At 36.9% G+C, this 10,862-nt stretch overlaps 1 protein-coding gene across 2 annotated transcripts; it reads right to left on the reverse strand.

The window, feature by feature from the left end:
• Positions 1-4,023: 4,023 nt before the first annotated feature.
• Positions 4,024-10,581, reverse strand: LOC132255116 (uncharacterized). 2 transcript variants are annotated; one of them, XM_059742866.1, is made up of 2 exons: positions 9,410-10,581; positions 4,024-4,196 (listed from the first exon to the last, which is right to left on the reverse strand). In XM_059742866.1, the coding sequence occupies exons 1-2, from the start codon at positions 10,479-10,481 to the stop codon at positions 4,171-4,173; spliced, it is 1,098 nt and encodes a 365-aa protein (XP_059598849.1). In that variant the 5' UTR covers positions 10,482-10,581; the 3' UTR covers positions 4,024-4,170. The 2 variants fall into 2 exon arrangements, with proteins under 2 accessions (XP_059598849.1, XP_059598850.1); XM_059742867.1 differs by lacking the exon at positions 4,024-4,196 and adding an exon at positions 5,727-5,798.
• Between the last annotated feature and the right edge of the window lie 281 nt (positions 10,582-10,862).

Consider the following 10,862-nt stretch of genomic DNA (forward strand, 5'->3'; position numbering starts at 1 on the left):
TGGCAAATTAAGAGTTCAGGAGTGCAACCAGAGAATATACTCAATCAATATTCTAAAAAGTTCAAGAATGAAATTTTGGTGGGGGAAGTTTCCTTACATGTTTGAATTTATAAAAAGGACAACAGTAAGTTATTTGGAATAATTAAGTAGTTTCACAAATAAATCTAGAACCATTTGAATAACTAAATGAGATTTCATCTAGCCAATTGCAGGCATGTGCCAAACTATCATCTAGAAAAACTAGAGAGCTCAAAAACACATGGCTGTCCCTATGCTAAGTTATTAGCCAGAAAACAACAAAAAATTAACAATATTTATCGACATTACAAACTCATTTTATGGAATCAAAAATAATAAAATATACCAATTTCATTTCTTGAGTTCAATGCAGTTAAGAAAAATTATATAATGGTACAATAAGAAGGAAAATACACTACTCTGTAAATATTAAATTTTAAACAAACAACAAAATCACTTAAATAAATCCAAGAAATAGAAATAGAGCTAAGAAGGTAATGACATTCTTAAAAAGTGTGCCTTGATATGAGCATAATAACAAACTGCAAAATCACTTGAATAAATCCTTGAAGAACGAGGGATTGAGAGAAGGGAATCAAATCCCGTAGGTTTGAAGCTACATTCAAAGAATCAGTGTTAAGACAATTAGTATGAGCTCCCATCTTCATAATGATACTGGTATTTTGTGGGAAGGACCTTTTATCCTTCTCTTGAACTTTACTATAATCAATATATATTTTGTTTATGATAAAAATAAATAAATAAGGATATTGGCGTAGATTAAGAAATAGTTTTTGAAGGCCCCTGGGGCTAAGGCTAGGCTCAAGGAAAATGCCTCAAGGCATAACCAATAGGCTCAAGCGAACAAAAGGCTCATATCCCAATGTGTAGGGACAGTGTTAGACATTCACCTCAACACACTCAAAAAAGACTTCTCTTTGAAATATTCTTTCCAAGTCCCAACCAAATATAATCCTTGATGAATAGATGGGCTTAATACCATTTCCCATCTTCTCTTTTTCTTTAATTTCTTTTAATTGCTTCATGGGCTTGAAATTCCTAAAACTTCACATCAATGATTTCTTTTTAACATTAGATTTATTCCTAAATATTGAAGTAACACTCACCAAAAATAAGTTATGTTTGGATTTGATAAAATCAAAATATGAAATTTTGGCATTTCCATGAAAAGATTGAGTTGTAATGTAGTCCAAGTCAATTCTCACCAATCCAGTCCATGAAGACTAGAATTTTTGAAGAAAACACTAATGCTGCATTTGAAGAGGACTCATCCAAGCTTCCCTTGAGCAACATTTCTAGTGAGACCTTTCCAAATTATTTAATCCTTCTAAAATTCCTTTAAAGACAGTCTAAATTAATCATAAAATAAATTAAAACTAGATACAACTATAAATGTATCCAGAACCAAAAATATTTTTGGTTCTAATAATAATTAGTTGGGTCTTGATTTAAATTGAGCTTCCAAAGATGAAAGTGAACCAAATTAAGCTTTGATTGATAGAATTGCTGAAGTGCACATCAATTAATCGAGTAGTTTGATCTCAGTCTTTCTTTAAAAAGTTCTATTTTGCAAGAAATATACTCGATACAGCCCCATCCAAGCCCAAGTTCATATCTTCTCACTAATTTGAGATTGAGGATTTATTTCTTAGAGATATTCCCTGAGATTTTAAGAGAAAATTCTTAAGAAAAATTAATCCTTTATCAAGAACCTGTTCATACAATGAAGTCATGTTCAATTCCTTTAATTGAAGTGTAGGTCAATTGTTCAATCAATGTTGATGAGATTTTGCTTCTATTAAGTGGTATAGAAGGCACTCTTCTAGTAGGTAGCAACAAGACTAGCAGTACCAATAACAGGCTACATCAATAGCTGAAACTTGCTTTCAGGAAGGGTAGGTAAGTCTGAGTTAGATGTCCTACTTTTCCCAACATAAGCATTTTGCAAAGTTCACCAGCCCACAGACAAAACAACACTTGCAGATAACAATCAGGCTTTAACAGGGACCAGGACCGGAGTATAAAACCTAATTCAAAAGAATTAGGGCTTGCTTTCCCAATTACATGTGTCAGTGATGATTCTTGTATCTCTTGCTCACTTTGATTGGACTCTGATAGCTTAGAAATGATAGATAGCTACCAAGGTCCCAAAATAACCACTTAGACGGCCTACCTATTTCTTTCCTAATCCATCACTTGCTAGTCTCTCTCTCATGAAAGATTGTTTCTCCCCTCCCGGAGGCTTTTACTCATAAGGCTATAACCAGTCGCTAAGATAATTCCCATTCAAGCATTTTCATTCAACAGTCTATTAATACTGTCTTATTTTGTTTCAAATTCCTTTATTTCCACTAGTTCTTACACAAGGTGATTTGCAGGAAGTAAACAACCTTTCGAAATCCACTCCTGAAGTCAAGTCCTTCGGTACTGGGATTGAAGTGAAGTTCTTTCAAGTTGCCCTTTGCCCCAATCCTTCCTTCCAACTTAGAAGTACCAACTGTAAATAGCTTTAGCATCTCTTGACAAGAAAACGTCTTTAAAAATGTGCATGGAAGGTGCTCAACACCCCTAAGAGACCATTCTCACTGGGTTTTTCACGTCATATACAATTCGAAGAACCTCTTATGTTTCTGAATAGAGCTTTCATATTTATTTCAAAATATAGGAATGAAACATTCTGCAATAGCATTTCCTTGATCATAGGATAAATATTTCAGAAAAGAGTCACAAGCTTTCATTTTGATGGCTACATGTTAAGTACGAATTGCAGTTGACTTTGATCTTAATGAATCAAACAAGATTGGCAGTGTCTCTCTGACAGCAACACTGTTTAACATTCACAGAAAGTGAAGAAAAGCTTAATACTCACCCTCTTCACCTAAGAAATGGACAGTGAAGATGAAAGGCCCTACCATTATTGAAATACAAATGAATTAGAGAAAGTCGATGCAGTGTCCAAATCCTGGAAATTCAGGCCACATTGAGCATGAGAGTAGAAAATGTGAGAATCAGTGAAGTGATGCATAATTAGTAGCTACATTCATTAGGAAAAAATTATAAATCAAGGGAAGTCCCAATAATTTGCAGTTGTGGGTTATTTGATGTTGACTGAGAGCACGTTTTTGACAATTGAACACTTAAAAATGAACCATGGTTCTGACTTGCTTTCAATTCCTTTAGTGAAAGAAATGTGCTTGGAATATGCCTCTGACTAGACTGATCTTTGTAACATTGGCCAGAGAGGCCCATGTTATTTTGGTGATTCAAGACAGGAGTTGTTCAGCTACACTTGAATTGCAATTATTCTAAGCTACTAAACAAATTTTATGCTAGAAAAAGCATCCATTTATAAATGGAACATAAAAAATTTCTACTGCACTACGAGCAAGATCACCATAAAAGTTTAGGGACACAATGAAGATTGATGAATCGGCACGTACCATGTGTTAAACAACAGGTGGATAGTGGTGTTAAGGTCATCCTTCCAATGCCGGCCCTTTATTATTTCCAACTTCTACTCTGTCTAGCCTTGGTGTAACCAAGAGGCCCTGAGAGAAAATTTTCATCTTAGGGCATTCTTCCACCACCACACGTTCCAAGACTGGGAATGATAATGTATAAACCCCTGAACAGAAGCTTGTGAGGTTTGGCAAACGACAAAGCTCCATCTCTTCCAATTTTCAGAAAGTAATTTCATCTCCTGCGTCCTCTCCTTCATTGGCAACTACTTCCTTCATCATATCTGATCTACCTATTTTGAATATTTTGAGTTGCACCAGACTTTTTAGCTATCAAGGGTGGTAGCAAATTTATCAGACTGCAACAGTAGGATATGTCTAGACTTGCTATGTCACGCCCCAAGACCCACTCCAAGGGCGTGACGGTCATTTCACACCTCAAACCCGAAGGCTTAAAGTATAATCTGACCCAAACAATCATATTGTAACTGGATGTTACCAATTACCAAATACCTATTCAGAGTAGCGGAACAAAATCTAAAATCCTCAAAATTCAATTTCCAAATAACTTTCAAATACCAAATGATCCAAAATAACATAACTAATAGTTAAACAAAATCCAACATAAAATCCTAAGTCAAATCCTAAAGATGACCATTCCTCAGCCTAGCCATCACTCCTCACCCGAACTAAGAGTACCTGAAAAATTTTCAACAATTGGGAATGAGCTCACAGCCCAATAAGGAATATTAATGCAATTCATGGATCAAATATTTTCATTTCAAATAGGGATATCAAATTTTTTTTTTTTTTTTTTCATCAAATATCAGAGTTTCAAAAATACCAAAATATTCAAAATTCAACCAACCAATTTCATATCAAATTCAAATACTTTCACATCAGATTCAATCAAATCCATTCAATTTTTCATTACTCTGGTTATCAAATGTCAAATGCCCAGTTAGGTGGGACTTTTCAAATGGGTGGCTAGCCTCAAATTGTTCCTGGTGGACGGAACCAAACACTACTAGTACTAGTAACCTCTAACCGAAACCCCTAGAGGCTGGGGTCCAAATCAATTACATTCCCACCATGAAATGTAAAGGTCAACTATTATATCCCGTTGACAGGGCCGAATAGTCAACTATTATATCCCGTTGACAAGGGCCAAACAAACCAGAGTGATGTTTTTGTTCAAGTATTCAAATTTACACAACATAATATCTCCATATTTTGTGTCATAAATAAAACAAAATATTCCAACATAATATTCAGTGCAAAACAATTTGATCCATGCATGGTAACAAAATATCATTTTCTTTTCCACAATTCAAAATAACATATAAAATAATTTAATTTTATAAATATTGCATTAACTTCCCTTACCTCAAAAGAAGTCCTTGAAAGCTTGGGAGAAGAATAATTCTGAAAAAGATATAATCTACTCTTCACCTAATATAATATAAGAGAAACAATTAATACTATTTATTTATAATTTAACTAATCTATTCCTTATTTAAATAAAACTAATAAATTCCCAATTTGTTTCTAATAACACACTACTAATTTAATTAAATTACAATTTTATTTCATTATAAAACTCTATATATATATATATTGCTAAATCTATTATTAATATTATCTTAATTATAAATCTAAAACTAAATATTATTATTTTAATTAATCAATTCAAAAGCCACCCAACCATTCCTCATCTCGGGTACACACCAAAAAGCAAGTTTTTGTTTGTTTTTTTTTTTTTTTTGTTGCCTAATGGTTCATTATATCTATATCTATATATATATATATATATATATATATATACAAAAGCCTCCATAGCACTGCCACGCCCCACCTGGAGTTTTTTTTTTTTTTTTTTTTTTTTTTGCCATGCTTCCAGTAGCCCAGTACGCGTACGCCCCCATTCTTATTATTATTATTTTTTTCCTTCCTTCCTTCAGTGCTCACGCGTTCTTCTTTTTTTTTTTTTTTTTTTAATAACCCTAACCTAAAATCGAAATATTCCAAGGAAATTTTATTTTATTTTTTTTTTAATAAAACTTAAGATCTCCCAAATTCCAATACTAAAATCAAAATATTAAATTTTCACTATTTGATATTAAAACGAATTAAAAAAATAATCTAACCCTAATCTAGATTTGGGGTTTTCCAAAAAATATATCTAATGTGTTTGAAATTAATCAATGAATCTAAAATATTAAACTAGGTGTTAGAATCTTACCTATAAAGATCTGTTCTTCAACCCTGAAATCTGACTCCAACTTTACGTTCTCTGGAATTCTGCGAACAGGAACTCTATTCAGAAAAGAAGGGAAAGAATAAAATTTCTAATTTATACCTAGGGTATTTATTCGTAAAATTACACTTTTACCCTTCTTCCACTTTATTAAATTAATTAATTAACTAATTAAATTATTAATAACAATTTCCTAAATTACCCTTAAAAGAAATGCCTGGGCGTTACATCCTCCCCTCCTTAACAAAAGTTTAGTCCTCTAAACTTGACATACCTGAGTCTTGGAATAACTGAGGATGCTTTTCTCTCATCTCTTCTTCTAACTCCCAAGTGGCCTCTCGGATACTATGATTGTTCCATTGGACCTTTACCAACTTGACAACAGCATGTCGTAGTACCTTATCCATCACATCCACAATTTGAACGGGTACCTCTTCATAGGTCAAGTCCTCAAAAATTTTAATAGGCTCCAACTCCACAACATGAGAACGATCATAAATATACTTCCTTAGAGTCGAAACATGAAACACATTATGAACCTTAGACAGGCTTGGGGGCAAGGCTACTTTATATGCCAAAGTGCCTACTCTTTCTAATATTTCAAACGGACCCACAAAACGAGGACTAAGTTTTCCTTTTCTCCCAAATCTCATCACAGACTTCATAGGTGAAACTTTCAAGAACACATGATCACCCACCTCAAACTCCAAATCTCGCCTACGATGATCAGCATAACTCTTATGTCTACTTTGAGCTGCTTTTAATCTTTCTTTAATCAAAGCAACTTTTTCAACAGTCAACTGCACAAGTTCAGGGCCCAAAAGTTTCCTTTCTCCAACATCATTCCAACAGATAGGAGATCGACATTTCCTACCATACAATGCCTCAAAAGGTGCCATCCCAATGCTAGCTTGAAAACTATTGTTATAGGCAAACTCTACTAAAGGTAAATGATCATCCCAATTACCTTGCAGGTCCAAAATACAAGCTCTCAACAAGTCTTCCAAAACCTGAATTACCCTTTCTGATTGGCCATCAGTTTGAGGATGGAAAGCAGTACTAAAACTCAACTTAGTGCCCAAAGCTTTTTGTAGACTATGCCAGAATCTAGAAGTGAAACGAGGATCTCTGTCAGACACTATAGAAACTGGTACTCCATGCATTCTCACAATCTCCTTCACATAAAGAGAAGATAAACGATCTAAAGAAAAGTTCACTTTCATAGGCAAAAAGTGAGCAGACTTTGTCAACCGATCAACAATCACCCAAATAGCATTATTACCCCCTAAGGTTCTTGGCAATCCAATCACAAAATCCATGGTAATATGCTCCCACTTCCACTCAGGAATAGCAAGTGGCTGTAAAGACCCTGCTGGTCGCTGATGTTCAGCCTTCACCTGTTGACACACTAAACACTGAGCCACAAATTGTGCAATATCACGCTTCATACCTGACCACCAATAGTTTTGCCTCAAATCCTTGTACATCTTTGTCCCTCCTGGGTGGATAGCAAACTTGGAACAATGAGCTTCCTCTAAAAGCTCCCTCCTTAAGTCTTCATCATTTGGGACACAAAGTCTAGTCCCAAATCTCAAGATCTCATCATCTGACAAAACAAAATCAGGCTTACTGCCCCTCTTAACTTCCTCCATAACCTGCACTAATCGAGAATCATTCTTTTGTAGGGTCTTAATTCTCCCAACTAAGTCTGGTTGTACTCTGAAATTTGCTACAAGTGCTCCTAAGCCCATAACTCGAAAGTGGACTTGTAAACTCCTCAACTCTTCAAGTAACTACCTTTGACAACCTCTGATAGCTGCTAGAGAACCAATTGACTTCCTACTCAAGGCATCAGCTACAACATTCGCCTTCCCAGGATGATACTGAATAATACAATCATAGTCCTTAAGTAGTTCAATCCACCTCCTCTATCTCATGTTCAATTCCTTTTGGGAAAATAAATACTTCAAACTCTTATGATCTGTGAATATCTCACAAGTTTCACCAAACAGAAAATGTCTCCAGATCTTAAGTGCAAAAACCACAGCAGCTAACTCCAAATCATGAGTAGGGTAGTTCCTTTCATAAGGCTTCAACTGTCTAGAAGCATAAGCTACAACTCTCCCATGCTGCATAAGAACACAACCCAAACCCTGATGAGAGGCATCACTATACACCACAAATCCTCCTGAACCTGAAGGAATAGTCAAAATAGGAGCTGACACTAATCTATTCTTCAACTCTTGGAAGCTACATTCACAATCATCAGACCACTCAAACTTAACTCCCTTCTGTGTCAACTTAGTTAAAGGTAGGGCAATCTTAGAGAACCCTTCTATAAACCGCCTATAGTAACCAGCAAGTCCCAAGAAACTTCGAATCTCAGTCACAGTACTAGGTCTTCTCCAATTAGCTACAGCATCTACCTTGCCAGGGTCAATTGAGATGCCATCATTGCTTACCACATGCCCAAGGAAAGAAATTCGGTCTAACCAAAACTCACACTTCTTCAGTTTAGCATACAACTGCTTATCTCTGAGGGTCTGTAATACAATACTCAAATGGCCCTCATGCTCCTCTCTACTTCTTGAGTAAACCAAGATGTCATCTATAAAAACCACCACAAACTGATCTAAATAGGGTTTGAATACCCTATTCATCAAGTCCATAAAAGCAGCAGGTGCATTAGTCAAACCAAAAGGCATAACAAGAAACTCATAGTGCCCATACCTAGTTCGAAAAGCAGTCTTGGGTACATCTTCCCCTCTAACCCTCAACTGGTGATAACCCGATCGAAGATCTATCTTAGAGAACACACAAGCACCTTGTAGCTGATCAAACAAATCATCAATCCGAGGAAGGGGATACTTATTCCTCACTGTCACCTTATTCAACTCCCTATAGTCAATGCAAAGTCTCATTGAGCCATCCTTCTTTTTCACAAATAGAACAGGAGCTCCCCAAGGTGAAACACTAGGCCTGATAAAACCCTTGTCTAATAACTCCTGAAGCTGAACTTTCAACTCCTTAAGCTCCACAGGTGCCATCCTGTATGGGGCCTTAGACATAGGACCTGTTCCTGGTACCAGATCGATGGTGAACTCCACCTCTCTCTCTGGTGGCAAGCCAGGCAAATCCTCTGGAAAGACATCAGGATACTCCTTTACTATGGGTATGTCTTCCAACTTCAAATCACTTTCATTACTCACCACACTAGCCAAAAATCCTTGGCAACCCTTCTTGAGCAAGCTACTAGCACGCAAGGCTGAGATCATACGCAGTGGTCTGTCCACATGCTTCCCTTCAAAGCTAAACTTAGGCTGACCAGGAATACTAAATGTCACTCTTTTCTCAAAACAGTCAACAGAGGCATGGTAGGAAGCTAACCAATCCATCCCCAAAATCACATCAAAATCCTGAAGGTCAAGGAGTACTAAATCAACTGGCATTTCCCTATAACCAATCATCACAATACAATTTCTAAGCATTCTACTAGCCACAACAGAATCTCCCACAGGAGTAGCAACAATCAAATCAAAGTCCATGCTACCAACAGGCAAACCCAACAAACCAGCAAAAGATACTGAAACAAAAGAGTGTGTTGATCCAGGATCAATCAAGACTCTAGCAAATAAGGTGTGGATTCGGAGAGTACCTGTCACCACATCAGAAGTGGCCTGAGCATCTCGATGAGTCATAGCAAACACCCGTCCTTGGGCTTTGGGTTTCTGTTTATCCTCCTTATTTTCCTCTTTAGGCTTCCCAATGATAAACTTCCTATTCTCTGGACAATCTCTGATCAAATGTCCTTGCTTCCCACAACCAAAGCAAGCTCCAGTTTCTCTATAGCATGGCCTACCCCCATGCTTCTTACCACAAGTAGGACAAGCCCCATCTAAATTCTGCGCTGCCTTCCCTTTATTCTGATTTCTTCCTGATGTAGACCTTCGCTGTGCTTGATTACCATGAGCACCATCACTCCTATTTCGCTTCCTTTGCTGTTCCCTATACTGATGAAGCTCTTCATTATCTTTCTCTGCTATAAGGGCTCTATCAACAACCTCTGAATAGACACCAAGCTTCAGAATAGATATCTTGTTCTTCAAATAAGGCTTCAATCCATCCTGAAACTTTAATGCCTTTTCCTCCTCTGTAGCAATCAACTGTGGGGAAAAACGTGATAACTCTGTAAATTTGGCCTCATACTGAGCCACAGTCATATCCCCCTGTTCCAAACGAATAAACTCTCCCACCTTCTGCCGCCTAACACTGTCAGGGAAATACTTCTTGTAGAAAGCCTCCCTAAATTGTCTCCATGTTATGGGTCCTTGATCCTCCAAAAGTCTCCTAGTCATACGCCACCAATGATCTGCCTCTTTATCCAACATAAAAGCTGCATAAGAGGCTTTTTGCTCCTCAGAGCAATCTATGACACCAAAGAATTTCTCCATCTTAAGGATCCAAGCCTCTGCCTCTGTGGGATCTGTAGCACCAGAAAAGTAAGGAGGACCCAATTTCTTGAAGTCATCAAAAGAGCTACCCCTAGAAGATGAAGACTGTCCTTGAACATTAGTCCCAACAGCTCGAGCTTGGCGTTCAACTAAACCAGCTAGTGTCCCAAGATACCTATAGATCCCTTCTGCACTCACGGGAGGCAAACCCTCAACTGGAGGTACATCATCATTAGCCTGACTGTTTTGGGAAGATGTAGGTCTCCTTGGTGGCATGGTGTCCTATAAAGCAATAGGTGTAACTAAATTAGTCACTAAGAAGTCAAATAAACAAATCAGAATTGTAAGGAATAAAAGGAATCAGACTAGATGAAGTTGAAACTTAAACTAATACGTTACTCATCTATTCCCAAAGGTACACTAAACAAGTTCCCATCAAGATCACAACCTGGCTCTGATACCACTCTGTCACGCCCCAAGACCCACTCCAAGGGCGTGACGGTCATTTCACACCTCAAACCCGAAGGCTTAAAGTATAATCTGACCCAAACAATCATATTGTAACTGGATGTTACCAATTACCAAATACCTGTTCAGAGTAGCGGAACAAAATCTAAAATCCTCAAAATTCAATTTCCAAATAACTTTCAAATACCA

The sequence above is a fragment of the Vitis vinifera genome, chromosome 14, assembly GCF_030704535.1.
Source record: "Vitis vinifera cultivar Pinot Noir 40024 chromosome 14, ASM3070453v1".
Classification (NCBI taxonomy): domain Eukaryota; kingdom Viridiplantae; phylum Streptophyta; class Magnoliopsida; order Vitales; family Vitaceae; genus Vitis; species Vitis vinifera.